Source organism: Felis catus, chromosome C1, assembly GCF_018350175.1.
Source record: "Felis catus isolate Fca126 chromosome C1, F.catus_Fca126_mat1.0, whole genome shotgun sequence".
Lineage (NCBI taxonomy): Eukaryota > Metazoa > Chordata > Mammalia > Carnivora > Felidae > Felis > Felis catus.
In genome coordinates this window covers 151,483,302-151,503,395 of record NC_058375.1, presented here as the reverse complement: position 1 = coordinate 151,503,395, position 20,094 = coordinate 151,483,302, and the positions used below count along the sequence as shown (strand labels likewise).

The 20,094-nt window shown below is 35.8% G+C and overlaps 1 protein-coding gene across 4 annotated transcripts in view; it reads left to right on the top strand.

Annotated features, from left to right (window-relative positions):
* The window catches only part of IFIH1 (interferon induced with helicase C domain 1), a 56,816-nt gene that overhangs the window by 26,017 nt on the left and 10,705 nt on the right, over positions 1-20,094 (top strand). For 3 of the 4 annotated variants that reach the window (XM_045033872.1, XM_019838171.3, XM_006935321.5), the window contains 8 exons: positions 1,119-1,223; positions 6,666-6,886; positions 12,929-13,139; positions 14,035-14,252; positions 15,768-15,884; positions 18,090-18,213; positions 18,720-18,998; positions 19,588-19,847. In XM_045033872.1, coding sequence (XP_044889807.1) covers positions 1,119-1,223; positions 6,666-6,886; positions 12,929-13,139; positions 14,035-14,252; positions 15,768-15,884; positions 18,090-18,213; positions 18,720-18,998; positions 19,588-19,847 — 1,535 coding nt within the window. The remainder of the gene's footprint in view (positions 1-1,118; positions 1,224-6,665; positions 6,887-12,928; positions 13,140-14,034; positions 14,253-15,767; positions 15,885-18,089; positions 18,214-18,719; positions 18,999-19,587; positions 19,848-20,094) is intronic. The other variant, XM_011285346.4, reaches the window with a different exon arrangement.

The window sequence follows — 20,094 nt, the reverse complement described above, 5'->3', positions numbered from 1 at the left end:
AAGTGATAATTATGCAACAAGTATAAGTATTATGAAATGCTATTAGTTGTAAGAAGAACGGTATTTAATGGAACTCCTGCCCTAATACTAATCAACAACTTGATTTTTATTTCATTTTCCAATTATCAGCACTGAAGTTGCAGTGGTGAGAGTTTATTGTGCCTAATATTACTTACTGGTTATCAAATTCTGGAGGGTGAATTGTACTAGCCCCACTTTAAATGAGGGCAAGTTAGGCTCAGAGCAACCTCAACAGCAAATTTCACAAGTCCTGATTCCAGGGCTGACGTTTGCTGCCATCTTTCATTTACTTTTCCCAGCTTAGCAATAGTTCTGATCCCTGTGGATAAGATGGCATAAATCCTTGGCAATAAACTGTAAAGAGGGAAGTCTTCCCTAGAGGGAAAAAAAGATTTTCCAAAGGAATTGATGCTGAGTACTGAAAACCAAAAATCGGGATTAACAAGTTAAGGGAACGCTCTTGACATTCATCCTCATGGTGACTTTTTGATGGAAGCTTAGTTTAATTGTAGTAAAGGAAAACATTTATTTCCAGCCTCACAGAAGCTTCCATTACAACTGCAGTGCCAGGCTTTAATGATATTCTTTTTGAGCAAATTCTTTGTGAGATTTTGAAGTAATGTTTATCGCTGAACTGTTCTTTTCAGAACCAATCGATAGAACCATGTGGTTTATCAATTCTTTATCCTTTATTAATTCCCTGCCATATTATGTTAAGATAACTCGGTGGTTTCTGTGTAGTACTTTTTGTCTCAATGCCACCATCAAGCCTAGATCTTCTCTTCTTGCACAAAACTTACATGGTGGGGGGACATCAGAAGTCACACGTGTTTACAAATTTGTATTTGCTCTCGAATCGGATGTATGATACTTCAAGTAGGTATATGTGTTTGATTCACTACCCGACAGCTGCTCATCCATAGTAGACTTTTTAAATGTTGCTTGCCAGGAACTCTTACCTTTTATTCATAATTGTCTGGGTGTGCCTTTTCCACTTGCATTGAACTGTATGTACTGTGTGCTGTAGAGGTGTGCAGTTAAAATACGTTTATTCTCAGAAATATTTTTAAAATATTTTAAAATGTTTTCCTTTGCAGAATCAGACACAAGTTTGGCAGAAGGAAGTGTCAGCTGCTTAGATGAAAGTCTTGGACATAACAGCAACATGGGCAGTGATTCAGGCACCATGGGAAGTGATTCAGGTACTGCCTAACTGTTGTGTAAACCTTAAAAAGTGTGAAATAAGACGCCATATAGTGGAAAGCATGGGGGCTGTTCATACCCTCCCTAATGTATTTATGCAATTAAAGCAATTCTTTTCTCCAGTTGAAGTAGTTTTGGAACTTTGCCATTCACTTTCTTCAAAAGTGCAACTTATAAAAGTCTTAGAATCAAGCTCTCTAATTTTTGATCCAGTACTTATCTTTTTGGTGTCGATAAGAATATGCATATGCCACCTTCCATAGAATTATGTCATCTATTTTATTTATGCTGTCTGTTTCAGTTAATTTGACTGCATTTAAATGATGTATTCAGTTTGGTACATGTGTTCCAAACCTTATTTTTTTTAATTAAAATACTTTGAAAATAAATCCATTAATACTGTCAATAAGATGATGGTGACTCTGTAGATTAGCTGCAGATAACAAGAGTCCTTTTAAAATGAAAAACTAAAAATGACACGTGTAGTTAAGAGAGTTTCAGTTTCCCTAAATATCTCTTGCATAGGAGTAGAGTTTGCAAAAACACTTTTGTCACTAAATGAGAACTTTATTAGGTTTTTCCCTAATTCCTCCCTCTATTAGCTGGTAGCACACCAGCAATAAACGAGAGCGCCTCTTCTCAATGCCACACTTTAGCAATACTTCCTGTTATCAGATTGCCTAAATGTTGTCAGTCTGGTCAAGTTCATATCGCTTCTTTCTGTTGATTGAATGTGCAGTTCCAATGATTACTACTGAACTAAAATGTTAACATTTTCTAAGAATAGGTGATAGATCCTCGGAGATTTGTTATACACCTCTCTATATTCGTCTGGTGTTTGAAGTATCTCACAATTAAATTAACAAATTATAAACAAACAAAAAATGCTTTGCAATGTGGCCAGCTAAGAATCGGTAGGAAATTGGCAAATTCAGAAACACAAATTACTTTTGTATTCTTTTGTTTTGTGATTGAGTTGTAGAAAACACTTGGAAAATGTTGTGTATTTCAGATTACCCTGCATTGTCTGAAGAATTATAGAAATTTAGCTAGAATAGTCCTGAAGGGACAAAATCATTTACATGAAAATGGTCATCTGCTCTAAAAGCTTTCCAAGCTTTTAAAGGGTTAATTCATTTTCTGTTCACTGCAGGCAGTGTTTATTAAGTTATTGCCCTATGCTTAGTTCTGTGGATTGTATTTGAATTTTCTATACTTGCTATGCAAACAACTGTTAGATTTAATAATTAACATTTCTATTAAATGTTATTGCTGTTAGAACTCAAACTGTGCTCTAGCTAATATTTAACATCTTTATGGTTGTTTTAAGCTTCTGGACCTCATCCTAATTTTTGTTTGTCTAAGTAAGGGCTTTTCAACAATATTCATTCATTCAATAAATATTTAATGGGCATCCCCTATGTGTTGGCCATTTTGTCTATTTAGAGCTGTTAGCAAATGTAACTATTTACTGATTTTCAGTCCTCAATGTGGCATGAAAGACGTGATAAATCTGAACGCAACCTACTTTTAAAAAGCAAATACATTTTCAAAGGCAAATACATTTGAAGACAAACTCATTTTCAAAGGGCACCCATTGAAGTTCTAGATGGGGTCAGTGCTTAGAAATGAAGAATTACTTCGCATAGTGGGTAGTAAAATTCTGAACTTCTAAAATTATGAGATTTCTTTCCCTCAGGTGTATCGTGTAGAATGAATTAGAAATCAGTTCAAAAAAGGTTTAGATAAATTGCAAATTGGTAAACATACATTTAATTTCTAAAAAGCATCACAGTGTTTGCGATTATATCTTAACCTTTCAGGCTGACAGCAAAGGGACTCTATTTCATATGTCCTCTGTCCACCTTCAACAGTTACATAATGGGACATAAGGCTCATGGATGTGACCCAATACCATAACATTGTGTTCCTTTGTGGAAGTATTTCATCATAGGAAAACACGATTAATAAGGCTCCTAAAGTTTAAATATTCTAATTAGGCTAGGGAAGGCTTTTTTGTTTTTCTGTTTCTCATTTTTAGAGAGATACACTGCATCTCACAAAGTGGCAATGTTTTTGGCAATACGCATTGGCCTGATATGTAGAAAGTATTTCCTTACTATTTCGAGGTAATACCTATTAATATTTGTCCAGCTGGAATGGCGTATTTTTCCGTGGTTACATACTATAGGTAAAGGAATACTTTGTCGATTTCAAACACATGCAGTGACAGACCTTTTCTCTCCAAGAATAACTCAGCTGTCAAAATCAATGTGAGAATGAAATGTGCCACATGGTGTAGTTCCAATAAAATGTTATTATTTAAGTCCTATTTGATTTTATTTTTTGACCATTTATATGGCATAGTATAATTTCAAGGTCTTCAATCAATATTTGTTGTAGAGGAAGGGCACAGTGTTATTCAAAGCTTGTGCATATTTTAAATACCACATTCATTATTGCATTTAATTGATTTTGCTTTTCAAAGCAAGCCAAAAAGAAACAAAAAAACAAACAAACAAAAACCCAAACATTTCTTTTATAAAGGAAATTGGCTCCTGGCTCCTTGACACCCGCCCAGTTCTCTCCTTCTGGTGACAGAGAAGAGAAAATTCTCTTTTCATTGCTTATGTGGATAAATTCTTCCATCCCTATGTCAGAGGATGTGATAAGGCAAGAATCAGGCTGAATATTTAGCACTCACCCAGCTCTTCTTTGGATGCTGTTCTCACAATGAATCCAACTCTGATTTTTTCCATATTCACTCTGTGTTTCTCTTTTAAACTTGGGGCTACCCATCAAGTTTCCTAGAGTTGACTCAAAAGTATGGAAGCTAATAGAGCTATCTGTCTAATAGCCAGACATTGTTAGTGGCCGCAGCATATAGTGCTTTAGACCCTGAAGTCCTTGAAGACAAGGACTCCATTCCTGGGGCTGCATGGCACATAAGAGCCACCTAGTGAATAATTACTGCACAATGAATTAGTGGTGCATGATGAGGTAAGTAGCAGGGAAACATCACAACTTTGGCTCTAGAATCAAATCTTGAACCTGATAGTCCTTTTAGCTTCCTAACTCATCTTACATTTTTCAGTATCATAAATAGCTAGTACGCATAAGCGGTATTGATGTTGTGCTCATTTGACTTAGTTTTAGATTACTTGGGAAAAAGACAGAAAATTGCTCTAATTTCTCTTTTTAATTTGTATCACCCAAGGATATAGTAGGAAGTGTGAAAAATAAAAAGGGGAAATGATTAAAGAAGTACATTTAACTACTACGAGGGAACCAGAATTTTATTATTTTTAAAAATCCATGCAGGGGCGCCTGGGTGGCGCAGTCGGTTAAGCGTCCGACTTCAGCCAGGTCACGATCTCGCGGTCCGTGAGTTCGAGCCCCGCGTCGGGCTCTGGGCTGATGGCTCAGAGCCTGGAGCCTGTTTCCGATTCTGTGTCTCCCTCTCTCTCTGCCCCTCCCCCGTTCATGCTCTGTCTCTCTCTGTCCCAAAAATAAATAAAAGACGTTTGAAAAAAAAAAAAAAAATTTTAAAAATCCATGCAAAAATATACCTGGAGTGAAATTAAACAAAGGGAATCTGTTAATATCTTTTAATGAATTTCCTAAATTAAATATCAATTTAGCAAAAGTAAATAACTGGATCTTGGTGTTAAACGCAATTTAAAGTACATCTTCCTTTGCAAATATTCTTGCTCTTTTGGAAGTTAGGTAATCAATGCTGGTAATGTAGGTAGAATGGTAGGATTTTGATAATCTATAAAAGCCACTTAGCAGAGAAGTAATGATATTCTTAAATAAATCTGAACCTTACATAAATGTACTAGAAGATGAATCATTATGATTGCTGTAGAGTTCAAAACAAGCATGGAGAGCAAACTTGTAAATGCATATTTTTAAATGCTGGTGATCTTAAATGAGTTTCTCCTGAAAATCATATTAAATGAATCGGCAGATGATCCAATGATAACTTAAATGTATTGCATCTTTGTTTACTCATCCATACAGAAGACAAATTTCCTGCCAGGTTAGTAGATGACTCTTACTAAGTGGTATTTGGTGTGAATTTTCCTACCTATGCAGATAGGACTATCACAACAAGTTAAAACCCATTTAAACAGAATCATCCAGTTGCTGAAATGGAACCATCAGCAATTTTTGTGAAGTTAATGGGATTATGTTGGTTTAGTTTTTTTGCAATCATTGATAAGACAAAGAACACTTCATGTGTAATGAAGTACTAAGTGCTGTCATTTCATTTTTTCCTTATGACTATATAAAGCATAAGACAGGCTTTTAAATTGATATAATATTTATTTTACTACATTCCACATGATAGGTTATACATTTTTAGATCTTTTTCCCCTGGCTAATATAGATAAATCTGGTCACTTTTAAACAAAACATGTTTAAACCAAGATATGTTATAATGATTTTATTCTAATGTTCAAAGAATTAATGTATATTAGTTCAGAAATTTTAAATTTTAAATTCAGAAATCTATATTAACTGGACATATTTTTTATGTATTGCCTTGTGAGTTTCAGGAAAATACAAACATGTGGAGAATACATATAAGGAAGTGATAAAGACCAAAATTCAAAACCAAATTTATCACAATTCAGTTCAAACCAACAAAATTATTTTTCATCTTTTAAAGACAACCTATCAACTAAAGGCTTGCATGGGAAGTTTTTCCCCTTCACCCTTGTTTAATCTAGCTACCTCACATGGCAAAAATAGGATTTTTTTTTTTTTTTTTTTTTTTTTTTTTTTGCCATTTTAGAGTTTGGGAATAGATAGATGATAGATAGATAGACAGACAGGCAGACAGACAAACAAGCTCTGGGATATTTGGTTGTCAGATAAAGTTTTTCAAATGAAGGAAAGTAGCATTAGCTATAATACCTTCTTTGCAATTAAAGGTAAGGGCTGGGGAGGGGCAGATACAGAACAAAGAGAACTAATGACTCCTGCTTTCCCAATTCCTCTTGATTCATAGGTATAAAGTCTAAAAAGAAACAAGTAGGGCATAAGGGCTCAACAAAGAATTGGAAAGTCTGACGCATTAAGAACTGTTACTGCCAATCCTGTGCTACAGCCCTTTCTGCAATTTCCCCTGGCTTTGCTCACTCTCTGAAAAGACTCTCCCCTGTTCCCTCCCCTCCCTGCCCACCATCCTGTTCATTCCCTCCCCAGGAACCTCCACCCCCAGGCCACTTCCATGGTGGAGTGCCTGGTTGTATCCTGCAAATGCCAAGAGAGCTGACACCCATTTGGTATGGAAAAATAGAAAAATGGATTGGGTTGGACCACACATGAAAGGGAATTTAAACCACAAGAAGCCTATGTTCAGTTCTAGACTTCCTAGCGTTAGTTGTTTTATTGCCCATTCCCTTACTTTTCTACCTTTTAATTTCCTTCAGAGGAAGAAAATGTGGCAGAAAGAGCATCCCCTGAGCCAGAACTGCATCTCAGGCCCTACCAAATGGAAGTTGCCCAACCAGCCTTGGAGGGGAAAAATATCATTATATGCCTCCCTACAGGGAGTGGGAAAACCAGAGTGGCCGTTTACATTGCCAAGGATCACTTGGACAAGAAGAAAAAAGCATCTGAACCTGGAAAGGTTATAGTCCTTGTCAATAAGGTATTCAAATCGCACATAATACAACTGTGTTTATTTTCACTTTATTATTCTGACGCATTTGTAAAATGACACTATAACAATGGATCGCGCGGATTTAGTGTAATTAAGAGTAATCTTTTATTTTACTTCATATCTTTGCTTTTACAGTTAAATGATATCTAGGTTATTAGCTTTTAAAATGATTTTGCTTCATAAGACCAGAGCAAAGATCAAATAGCTGTTATTTAGGTATTAAGAATACATTTACCCAGATATTCTTTAAGGTTAACTGGCACTAATTTATCACTGTATGTGGACATGAATGACCTCAAAATATTACTGGAATCTAGGATCAAATATTGTCTTTTGAAGTGTCCTTAACTGTTGGCCCTTAGTTAAAGGTGGTAAATCCTCCTTATCCAGAATATGTATAATTTATGTGAAGATAAAGAGAAAATTAAGTGAATATTTGGCTGATCTAAATCAAGTTAAAAAGGAAAATAGATGACTAACTTTCAATAATTATACAAAGATGCTACTTGAAATGTAACTGAGGTTTCCCTCTAGTAATTTATGTCCTGGGATATTTAAAGACCAATCTTCGTAAACAGGTATAATTCCCCTTTACGATAAAACAAAATCTAGTTTTTTGAGCTTTATTCAGATAAATGAGTTTATTAATTTATTAATTTGCATATTGAGTGGATTAATTTTTACTTTTATGGAGTAAAATTGAGTATACATTTCCATGGCCAAAATAGTCTTTTCTCTATTACTTACAATAACTTGGTTTTCATCATGACCCTTACCAAAAATATAGCAACAGACTATACAGCTTTCCTGTGTTTTTGGATTTCTGTTATGCTTAAAGTTTTAGTTGCAACCTGCTTTTCAGTACTGAAGTAACATACTCAGAATCTATGATCTGAGTAATTTCTATCATGTGGTTCCAAATGCATTCTATATACAACTACTACGTCAAAAGATCTTTATGCTTAAATGACTATTATTAGAATACTTTTATTTCTTTTGTGACAATAGTGATACACCAGAATTTATTTGCCCATAGCTTTTCACGTAGTGTCTTTATTAAGGACATTATCTTTTGGAATAAAAGGAATCTAGCTTTGACTACTACTTCTTCCTACCAGTAGTTTAACCTTGGACAAATTCCTAACTTCTCTCACTTTAGTTTCCTCATCTGTAAAACGAACAAAATAATAGTACCCTATACAGCTGCTCTGAAATTTAAATTAGATAATCTGTCTAAAGCCTAGGAATGATTCAGTGAATATTAGTTTTTCTTCCCCTCCCTCTTCCTCACCTCCAAAACTTGGTAAATGGAACTTCTTAACTAGTTGAACAGGGTCTTAATGCCAGGTTTGGAGAAAAAAACAGAGTTAACTGGATTTGAAGATACTTCAGCTGGAGTTCTTGATACCATTTGAATATTCTGCAGTTTAATTTCCTCAACCTCAGCCTCACCATCACCCTCCCTACAGGCTCTCCTTCCCTCTCTATCTCTCTCTTTGTTAGTTACACCACCTCTTCCAAAGCATGAAGCCTCAACACCTAGGGTATATTTTTGATTCCCTTTTCTTATCAGGCCACAGGGTCATAAACTATTAGAGCTGAAAGAGAACTTCAAGATCTAGTGCTTATCCATTGCAGGGTGGTTCTCTCACCTCTGCTGAGTAAGCTGGAATATCCAGAAAGTCCCCATTTTAATAAGATAGCTTGATCCATTCTTTGAATAACTGACTCAGAAGGAAAGCCCTAGCAAAATCTGTTTCTCTAGAATCCACACTCATTGGTTGGAGTTCTTTCCTCTGTGATTATATGCAGTAAGTATTAATTCTCCTGCCTTGTGACTGCCCTTCACATAGAGAAGGCAGAAATGTGGTTCCTGTGTCATTTTTCTTTTGATTCCCTGGGATAAATATTCCTAGTCCCTTTAACTCTTTTTCGTATAACATGGTTTCCAGATTTTTCATCATCCTGAGTGCCCATCCTTTTTGAGACTTCTTAAAATACAGTGTCCAGAGTTGGGCAAAATACTACAGATACGGTCTTATCAGTGTAGACAGTAAGCCCATGTGACACGAAGCCATGAGCAGGTTTGCCTTTATCACCGGTGCCGGCACTCACAGACTCATCTGGAGTTTGCCATAGACTAAAAGCCTCAGTTTCTTTTTGTCCGAAAATCTGTTAGACTAGAAGCCTTTTAAGTTATTTTTGTGCAGTTAATTTTTTGAGCCTAAATGTAAATACTTAACGTTCGTTTCTTCATCTTCTGCATGTTGACTGATCATTGCAGGTCTCAGGGTTTTGTATGCACCTAATGTATCTCCTTCTTATAATGACTAATGACTCCCTCTCAGTGCTGTATGCTCATCACAAACCATTCATCTCATGCAACTGGGTGATTCTTATGAATCCACATTTACAGCCATGTTTGAATGTTAAATTATCCGCATTAATTATTCATATTCACTGCCCTGTTGTGTAGACATTTAAGGACATAAGTCTAATTCATCATCTGCTTCTCTATTGTTTTTCCCTAAGAATTACCAGAAATCCCTCCACTGGTTCTTCCATATATGTCATAATTGTTTACTTTATTACCCTGTTTCTTTCCATTTTAAAGGCACATGAGCTTCAGTTCTTTTTGATTGAGTCAGGAAATCGCTAGTTCCGTATGTCAAATAAGCTTAGTTCTGTATTTGACCAAATAGATGGTATTATCACCCTTGATCTGGAAAAGAGAAATCCTGTCCCCTCTAACACCGTTTACTTTCATCTCCCTGCCTCCATGCTTTCCAAAGTTATCGCCTTCAAATGCAGGGAGAAATGAAAACACCACCTGTGTTCCCAGACTTTCTATTTCCTATCTAGGGCTTCAACATCACGAGAGATAAATCCCAGGTTCCTTCAGATGCTATAATACAGCCCCATATGATTCAGCAGAAGTGGGTAGCAGTTGGGTTTGATTAGTCTTGGCAGGCACTCTGTCACATCTCAGGAAAAGGCTCCAAGAGGACCACACACCTCCCAATTAGCCATGTCAGACTTGCATCTGGCTTTCTCTGTGTCCTTCAGTAGGAAGTCAATGCCACCCAGAGTGAGTATCAGGATTTCCAACACCTGCTACCTCCTGTGAAAACTTATTTTTGTTCTGTAGACCAGAAGATGCTTCTTCTTTGAAAGTTCTTGACTCATCCTTTACGGGCAGAACCCCAGGTCGCTTTGTCACCCCATGGTACAGAGATTCTTAAATCGCTCAGCAGCATGAGGGTGTTTAAAGACAAATCAAAGGCGGATCCTGTCCTCAGGAATCTACAATCTAAGAAATTAGAGATGTGTATTAACAATATAATAGTTAATATTGTATTGCACTTGGTGATACAATATTAATTGTTTTTATCATACCTCATTAAATCCACACAGGTACTCTGTGAGGTAGCCATAATTATCCTCATTTTACCCATCAGAAAACTGAGGCTCTGAGGCTTTAATTGGTCCATCAGGGATCATCCTGCCAATAAGTAGCAGAGCTGAAACTTGAATCCTTACCTTCTGAAGCCTACTGGCTTTCTTTTTTCACTCTACAGCTAGAATAAAAAGATTAGCAAAATATCAGGAAATTTTTATGAGTTATGAGTACCCAGAAAATGACAGCCTCTATTTCACTTAATTCTCACAACAACTCTACCATAGGGCTAACATTATCCTCATTTTACTGATGTGGAAATTGAGATGATTCAGATGATTCAGTAACTTGTCCCAGGTCACATAATAAGCAGATGGCTGGAGTCATTTTCGGAGCTGACTTTCTTTCCTCTGGATCTTACTATCTCCTTCCATTAAGCTTACTTTCCATTCTCTTCTTCAGAATCTCTCTTACTTCCTCAGATCATTTCCCCTGTCTCATATAAGTAGAATGAAAAGGATAGTTCTAGAAAAATGTATCAGAAATGTGTTTGTGTAAGTGAGAGAAGAGCTGCTGTTCTCAAATTTTAAAGCCTTACTGTCACATGAGAGGCTTCTTATAAGCGCAAGTTTCAATGTTTTGTCCCCAGAGATGGTGCCTAGATTCAGTAGTTCTTTGGTGGGGCCCAGGAGTCTTCATTTTCCAAATCTCTCAAGTGATTTTGTGGCAGGTAGACCAGAGACTTTTACCTTGACAAAAACAAAAACAGAAATACTAACGGAAAGTTTCTCTTCTTAGTCTTTTCACCCTGTGTTATTTTCTTCCACTAACCAAACTTGGTTTTTGATTTTAGGTCCACACTGTTTCCTTAAAATTCATAGATTCCATTTTAACCCCTTCCCCCTCCACATTGACTCTTGGACAAGTTCATCATTTCTACTAAATAATGATACAAGGCAGTGTCATCACACTGTTCTCAGCAAGGGGTGTCAGCCAGTCCTCATTTTACACATAAGTAGGACTCACCTCAAGTAAAAAAGATGAATAACACATGTTCTGCAGACCAATAGAAAGATAACCATTGATCACATTATCTGGTAATCACATTATGAGGAATATAACGCTTATTCTTTGATGCTTGCCCTTGAAACTCTTCCTGCCAATTCCCTATTTGCCACACTGTACATCCCTAGGCTTCCATGGTATAAATTCTCCTAGCATATAACCTTCAAGATGGCCTGGTTATTCCTTTCCCTTGATCTAGGAGGTATTCTGAATGATGGGCAGTGCGTAACATTCAGGTATCAACTCAGCCACCTTCAGCAGATGCTATGACATATGGAGAGCCAGCTGAAAGGATTCTTTTTTTTTAACTACCATGCAATAAATCTTTTATTAAAACTTTCACCAGGTTCGGCTGTTACTGAAACTGGTAATTTCTAAACTTAAATTGGGGCAGATGGCTATAATGCAGAGTGATGCCATCATTGGGCAGTATGAATGCAAGACTGAAGAATTAATAGCCACCCCTTAGACAGAGGACCAGATACAGGGTTGACACTTTCTGTATGTTGTAGTCAGAAAGAATGTGGCCATCTTCCAGCTCCTTGCCTGCAAGGATGAATCTTTGCTGGCCGGGGGTTGGGGGGCAGGGGTCCGGGTGCCTTCTTTATCCTGGATGTTGGCATTCATGTTCTCTATGGTATCTATCACTGGGTTCCATATTCTGATCTCCAGATGGTCTTTCAGGTCAGGGTCTTCAAAAGAGTGACATGTTGACCAGCTAGTGAATGCAACGATACTGTGAATTGCCAATTACACTGAGTAACCTCAATGCCAGCATACTCGCACTCAACAATGTCAGTCAAGTCTGAAAGATTTCCACTTATTTTGCCAAGCCTGTTTGCTTGTTTGTTCTTTCTCAGCCACCAAAGCCATTTTAGTGGTCTGCCCCTTCACCGCACATCTGCTCTCCTAAGCAATGTCTTACCTCCTCAGTTTTGGTTCTCTGCTGTCTTCAATTTTTTAGGCATATTGTCTCTGGCCCCATCCCAAAACAAACAGCAGGAATAAATCAACACTAAACACAACTCATAAGGTCCTATGAACTATAGTAAATTTAAAATATTCTGTGTGGTATTCACAACCCTTTATAGCTTGGCCCTGATCTATGAATTCAAAATGTATTTCTTATCCAGCCTTGGTTTTCATTTATCTCATCATTGACTCATGGCCTACTTGATTAGAATTCCTTCTAAACCTTTCTTTTGAGGAGTCATTTGCTTCTGCCTCTTTGCTGTCACTTTGTATATATTTCTATCAGAGAATTATTATATTGTGTTTTAATAAGTTGTGCTTTTTTGTTGGTTAGTCTTAGTCTATGTGCTTAGCTAGACTGTTCCTTGAAGTTGTCAGCCATATCTTAAACATTTTGTGTCTCAGATACAATGCCTACACCTAATAGGCATTCAGTAAATGCTTACTGACAAATTGGATGGGTCTTTATGCTTAATTAACTGATAATGTAAACACCTCTGATAATGCTTGACACATAGTAGGCCTTTGATCAATACTCCTTTTGCTTTGACCATTCTCTCTCTCTCTCTCTTTTTTTAATTTTGGCATTTTTAAAGGTACCACTAGTTGAACAGCTCTTCCGCAAAGAGTTTGAACCATTTTTGAAGAAATGGTATCATACTATTGGATTAAGTGGTGATACCCAATTGAAAATATCATTTCCAGAAGTTGTCAAAACCTATGATGTTATCATCAGTACAGCCCAGATCCTTGAAAACTCCCTTTTAAACTCAGAAATCGGAGAAGATGATGGTGTCCAGTTGTCAGGTTGGTTGAAGTGTTTGTATTTTGGTAAAAGAAGAATTAGTAGTAATATCAATGATAGTAACAGAGGCTGTATTTGTTAAATAATCTTCAAAATGCTGATTTAAAAGAGTATCTCTGATTTAGATTGTCTTTCATTGCTTAAGTTTTCATTAAACCCTTCTACTTTCTTGGGGAAACGTACAAAGATTTTGGTATATTTTTAATTAGATCCCTTTATATACATAAGGATACATTATTAAATCAAGCACTCACTGGACTTTCTATTTACTTTTTATTTCTATGTACCAACAAGTTGTTTTCATATGCTAATGGATACTGTTAAATCTGCCATGTTTCCGTAGAATAAAATACAGTCCTTTCTATTTTGGGGGAATGGGAAGAAAAAGTGAGAGAAAGGGAAAGAAGTATATATATTCATCATAATAATGATAATAATTAAATTCAATGTTAAAACAAGGCAAAATTATCTCTGTTTAAATGGTATGGTTCTCATTTGACATAAAAAAAAAGCCTTCAGCCACTTAAAATTAAATGTGTTATTAAAGAACAAAAGTGTAATCCTGATTAATTTAAGTGTAATCCTGATTAATTTGTGAGAATATAGGCAGAGATTGAATTCTATCCCATAACACTTTGTGCCTTTATAAACTTTCTGAAATGAATCTATTAAATCGGGGCAATATCTAACAGGAATAGTTTCATGATTAATATATATGGACCTCTGGATGTATAGGTTACTGGCATAGTCACATTGCCCTCTTAAAAAGAGGTCTGTGCCAGAATTCTGCTCGAGAAAAGACATCCCCATGGCACCTCAGTTTACTAACTTAAAGGTACTTTTCTTCACTATACCTCGCTGGTATGGACAAATGAACCACTTGGATTTTCTTTTAAGACTTTTCCCTCATCGTTATTGATGAATGCCATCACACCAACAAAGAAGCAGTCTATAATAACATCATGAGGCGTTACTTGAAACAGAAGTTGAAAAACAATAAACTCAAGAAAGAATGCAAACCAGTGATTCCCCTACCTCAGATACTAGGACTGACAGCTTCACCAGGTGTTGGAGGAGCCAAAAGGCAAGCTGAAGCCAAAGAACATATTTTAAAAGTAAGCCATTATGTATATAACATAATGTATATGTATATGTATATGTATATGTATATGTATATGTATGTGTATATGTTATGTATAACAACAACAACAATAACAGCAACAACAACAAAAACCTAAAGCAAATGCCAGTGCTTCTTGGGCTTTTTGAGTAGATTGAGGTCCAAACGCCATGGAGTACATAACAGAAGGTATTTCATGATCATTGATTAAGTTAAATCAATGTGTTTTAGTTAAAATAAATATATTCAATCTTCTACAAAACAGTAATATGCCTTAATTGATTACTATGGCATATAAAAATGTCACAAAAATTATGGAGTGCAGATATAATAAATGAAAAATTGGGGCAAATGAAATACCTAATTTTAAATATCCACTCTTATTGCTAAACTTAATGATCCATTTGATATAGAAATAAGCAATCTATCTCTCTCAAAAAATAAATAAATAAACATTTTAAAACAAAAAATAAAATAAAAGGGGCACCTGGGTGGCTCAGTTGGTTAAGTATCTGATTCTTGATTTTCGCTCAGGTCATGATCTCACCGTCGGTGAGACTGGTAAGATCAAGGCCCACATCAGGCTGTGTGCTGACAGATTCTCTCTGTCCCTCCTTCTGTGCACACACGTGCACTCTCTCTCTCTCTGAAAAAGATAAATAAACATTTAGAAATATGCATAAGTGATGAAAGTTTCTAATTTTCACAATACTCCATGAGTTTAAAAATTACATATTTTCTTCTGTGCCTTTGTTGTTCTATGTGATTCTCAGATTCTGAGTAATTCAAATTAGATGGGAAAAGGGGGATACAAAAATCTCTGTTCGAAGTTGTAGTACTTGTCAGCTGACCCCAAATGGTAACACCACATAAAGTACTATTGTTGATTTCAAATGTTAAATGAATTCAGAGAAACCCAAGGAGTATGTTGGTACTAAAGCAATTGCATTTATATTTTAAGTCCCTTACTTTAAGTTGGACTCAGTAAAATCACGTACAACAGACAGAGGCACAATTATTGGTTCCAAAATACAATTTATTATGGGATTAAGGACTAACATCAGTCTAGATTCAGGCACATCTAGTCTTCAACTGCTCCTAGCTTTACATTGTCCTTTTTATGGGTATAAGAGGGTGGTAATCTGATCCAGGGATGTCACGATGGCCTTTAAAATGTCTCATATAATATGGTTATCTTATAACCATTCTCTGCTGATCTCTTTTATTTACTATATTATTTCCATCTCAGTTTTTCCAGCTGGCAAATGGAATTTAAGAAAGGAGAATAAATACACTTCTTTTCTGGAATTATCCGCCAACTGATTTAGAAGTTTCTTTTTAGTCTGTTGAGATAAATGTACCGGTTAATCAGATCCACAGTAAAGCAATACTCAAATGCTATATTTAGCAAGTCATGGTACTTATTTATTATATGAAAAAATAGTTCTACATTGAATCAATTGAAAAGGAAAACTAAATATTTGAATATTGAAAAAAATCTCTTTTCCAGATATGTGCCAATCTTGATGCATGTACCATTAAAACTGTAAAAGAAAATATAAATCAACTCAAAGGCCAAATAAAAGAGCCATGCAAAAAGTTTGCAATCGCAGATGACACCAGAGAAGTATGTGCTTAAAGTTTTATATTTATTAGATTAATAATACCATACTCAACTGAAACATGCAAAGGTTATTTTATGCAAACCGAAGAATATTATCTTAAATTTTTAGCAAAATAACTTAGTTTTATTCTTTTGTATTATTAGATGATAAAGCACTGCTGTGAATTCTCTTGTCCATCCTTTTAGTTTACCAGTTTATATGAAGAGATGCCATGGGGATGAGAGTAGAGAGGCTTATATACAAGTAAACTAGAGAGATTACTATAGTTCATTTTATTCATTTAACTTTCTTGGTGAATTCCAGGACTAGTTTTCTGACATTTCACAGAACAATTTTGTTGCTACCAAATTGCAGTTGGTAATGATAATGGGAATCATTCCTAATTTGCACATTTACTTTCTTAAGAAAACACACGGTACACACAGTAGTAAAGAAGTAAAATATTTACTTTAATGGTTCCTTTGAAATGAGTATTTTTGCTGATTATAAAAACCAACTGAGTTGTTTTGGATATTATGATCAGTATGTTATGTCAATACTTTCATTGGTAAAATATAAAAAGCATGATAAATTTTAGCTCTATGTACTTGATAATAAGTGTAGTCATTGAAAAGCTATGTCATAGGACGTTAGGATTAAATGACATGAAATATGTATAATAGACAATATTGTGTTTGAAATGTTGTAGGCGCTAAACCAGTGTCAGTGACCAATCTCCATAGATTAATTTTGGTGGAAATTCTGAAGAAGACTACTATCTATTCCAGCTGAACTAGAACATTTGAATATACTTTATTTTCCTTCAGTTTTGTTACTTATTCCCTTTTACTTGATAAATTTAAATGCATGTTTCTACTCATCATCATTGAAAAAAAAACCCACGACATCCCTAGGATAAATTTTTAAAAGCTGCCATCTTACTTTTTAACATACTTAATTTGGGTATGCTTTTTATTGAAGTATAACAGACGTACAGGAAAGTACAAATTCGTAAATATACAGATTGCTGAATTGTTTTAAAATGAACACATCTGTATAGTCAAAATCTAGACAACATTTTCAACACCCAAAAAGCCCTTATTTCTCCTTCCAGTCACTCATCCCCCAAGGATAACTACTATCCTGACTTCTAACACCAAGATGGTTTTTGACAGATTTTTAACTTTATTTAAAGGAAATCATTTAGTATGCACTCTTCCGGTTTTTTTGTCTTTGTTTTTTAAACTCTCTTAACTTTTTCTTAAATTCATTAGAGGGGTACCTGGATGGCTCAGTGGGTTAGTGTCCAACTTTTGATTTTGGCTCAGGTCCTGATCCCAAGGTCATAGGATCGAGCCCCGCATCAGGCTCCATGCTAGCTCGTGCTTAAGATTCTTTCTCCCACTCTCTCTCTCTCTCTCTTTCTCTCTCTCTTTTCTCTCTTTCTCTCTGTCTCTCTAAAATAAAAAATAATCCAGTTAGTTAACATACAGTGTTATATTAGTTTCAAGTGTACAATATAGTGACTCAACAATTCCATGCATCACCCAGTGCTCATCACAAGTCTCTCTTGACTTTTTATTTTGCTAGAAATCATACCAGTTCTTCAAATGGAAATGTTTCTTAAATTACATCACAATCTCTAAATAATTGGGGTATTGCTTTAACTTACGTATTTTAAAATTACTCGTAGCATTCAAATTTCTTATTATTCATTAGTTTTATCTTTGTAAAACTTTTAAAATGGGAATTCCAGGGGCGCCTGGGTGGCGCAGTCGGTTAAGCGTCCGACTTCAGCCAGGTCACGATCTCACGGTCCGGGAGTTCGAGCCCCGCGTCAGGCTCTGGGCTGATGGCTCAGAGCCTGGAGCCTGTTTCCGATTCTGTGTCTCCCTCTCTCTCTGCCCCTCCTCCATTCATGCTCTGTCTCTCTCTGTCAAAATAAATAAATAAATAAATAAATAAATAAATAAATAAACGTTGAAAAAAAAAAACTTTTAAAATGGGAATTCCAGTGGGGGTGCATGGTGTTGGTGTGTGTGTGGCTTAAGGGTGGGTTTCGGATAAGAAAGAAATGTACGAGGAAGTGGTCAGAGATTAACTTGTTTCTTTGTCTCAACAAAGATTATGAACCAAATTTATTATAACATGGAAATTATGTTAACAAAGGTAATGTTATTTCTTTAACAACATAAACATGTAAGAATAAGTGTATAATTTATTTTTAGGATCCATTTAAAGATAAACTTTTAGAAATAATGACCAGGATTCAAAGTTTTTGTGAAATGAGTCCAATGTCAGATTTTGGAACTCAACCCTATGAACAATGGACCATTCAAATGGAAAAAAAAGGTAACTGGGTTTTTGACTTAACACTTCCATGTTTATGCTAAGATTTCAGATGATCTATCATATATTCTCAAGCAAGCTGAAAGCAAATGGAATATCAGATGGAATTTCTCTGAAGTAGTACACGGATGTACATGTTCTAATCTCTTATCTACTGATGGAAAGAAGCTCCAACCTATCCATTTTTGTCTTCATTTCCAGAGTCTTTCACTTATTGTATGTTTAACACATTAAGATAAATATTAATGTTTCTGTCTCCAAATGCAAACTGAACTGAAATGTTTTCCATGCTATTCTTCTGAGTCAGCAAGAATCAGGTAGGTGTTCTTGCTGTAACAGAGCTCAGATAGCCAGTCCAGGGGTTGAAAGGCTTTAAGAGCTCAAGGCGCATTTTGGGCCTTAACTTGCCCATTTCAAAAACAAGTATCAAAGACATATTCAAGTCCACAGCACAATTGGAGAGGTGTGTTTTACCATTATTTCACTATGTATAATGTGTTCTTTCACAGCTGCAAGAGAAGGAAATCGCAAAGACCGAGTTTGCGCAGAGCATTTGAGGAAGTACAATGAGGCCCTACAAATTAATGATACAATTCGAACGATTGATGCCTATAATCACCTGGAAGCTTTCTATAATGATGAAAAAGAAAAGAAGTTTGCAGTCCAAGAAGATGATAGCGATGAGAGTGGTGAGGAGGGTAACGATGATGGTAACGAAGATGAGGATGATGACAAGAAGCCTTTGAGAGTGGATAAGACAGATAGATTTCTCATGGATTTATTTATAGGTGAGAATCAATGTGACATTTATGGTGTATGCTCATGCATGTGCCTCTTTGGCATGAGCCCACTGCTTCTCAAAAGCTCCCCAAAAGGCCCTCTTTTAAAAAAAAGTGTGTATTTATTTATTTATAGAGAGAGAAAGAGAGAGATAACAGAGAGAGAGAGGGGATCCCAAGCAACCTCTGAGCTACTAGTGTAGAGCCTGATATGGGGCTCTATCCCGAGAATCTCAAGATCATGACCTGAGCTGAAACCAAGAGTCCAACGCTTAACCGACTAAGCCAGCCAGGCACCCTCCAAAAGCCCCTCTTAAAATAATCTTTCATTTTGAAAGAAGAAACCCCACCTATATCGGGGCCCCTTCTAATTGATGGGTTCAGATTAGCCATTAATTGTGTAATCATGATCAGTCATTCAGCCACCTGGTTTTATTATCAACAAGCCTACAATACATTTATTTATTAAGCTAGCCTCATTGTTAGATATAGCACAAGATTAACTGTAGGTCAACTACGTATCTCAATATCTCATTACATAAAATCTCCCAGTGTAATTATTCACATATTTTATAATCAAACTAATTATTTTTTAAAGAAAACAATAGAATGTTGAAAAAGCTGGCTGAAAACCCAAAACATGAAAATGAGAAGCTGACCAAATTGAGAAACACCATAATGGAACAATACACAAGGACTGAGGAATCAGCCCGAGGAATAATTTTCACAAAAACACGACAGAGTGCATATGCCCTTTCCCAGTGGATTACTGAAAATAAAAAATTTGCTGAAGTTGGCGTCAAAGCCCATCATCTGATTGGAGCTGGACACAGCAGTGAGTTCAAGCCCATGACACAGGTGAAAACATCTCCTGTATTTCTTTCCTCATGTTGTTATTTCTTTTCCCAAATTCATTGTAGTCTTTTTCTTTTTTCATTTGTTCTCTTGACACCCCACAAATAATTTTGTGGGATGAAACACGTGTTCTTAAGATAAAATGTGAGTTTAATAGCAGTCTAATCTGTGGTATTTGATAAGCTGAACATTGTGTTAGGAGTCACGTTTTTCACATACTTGGAGCAACTTTGGAAATTAAGTTTCCTTT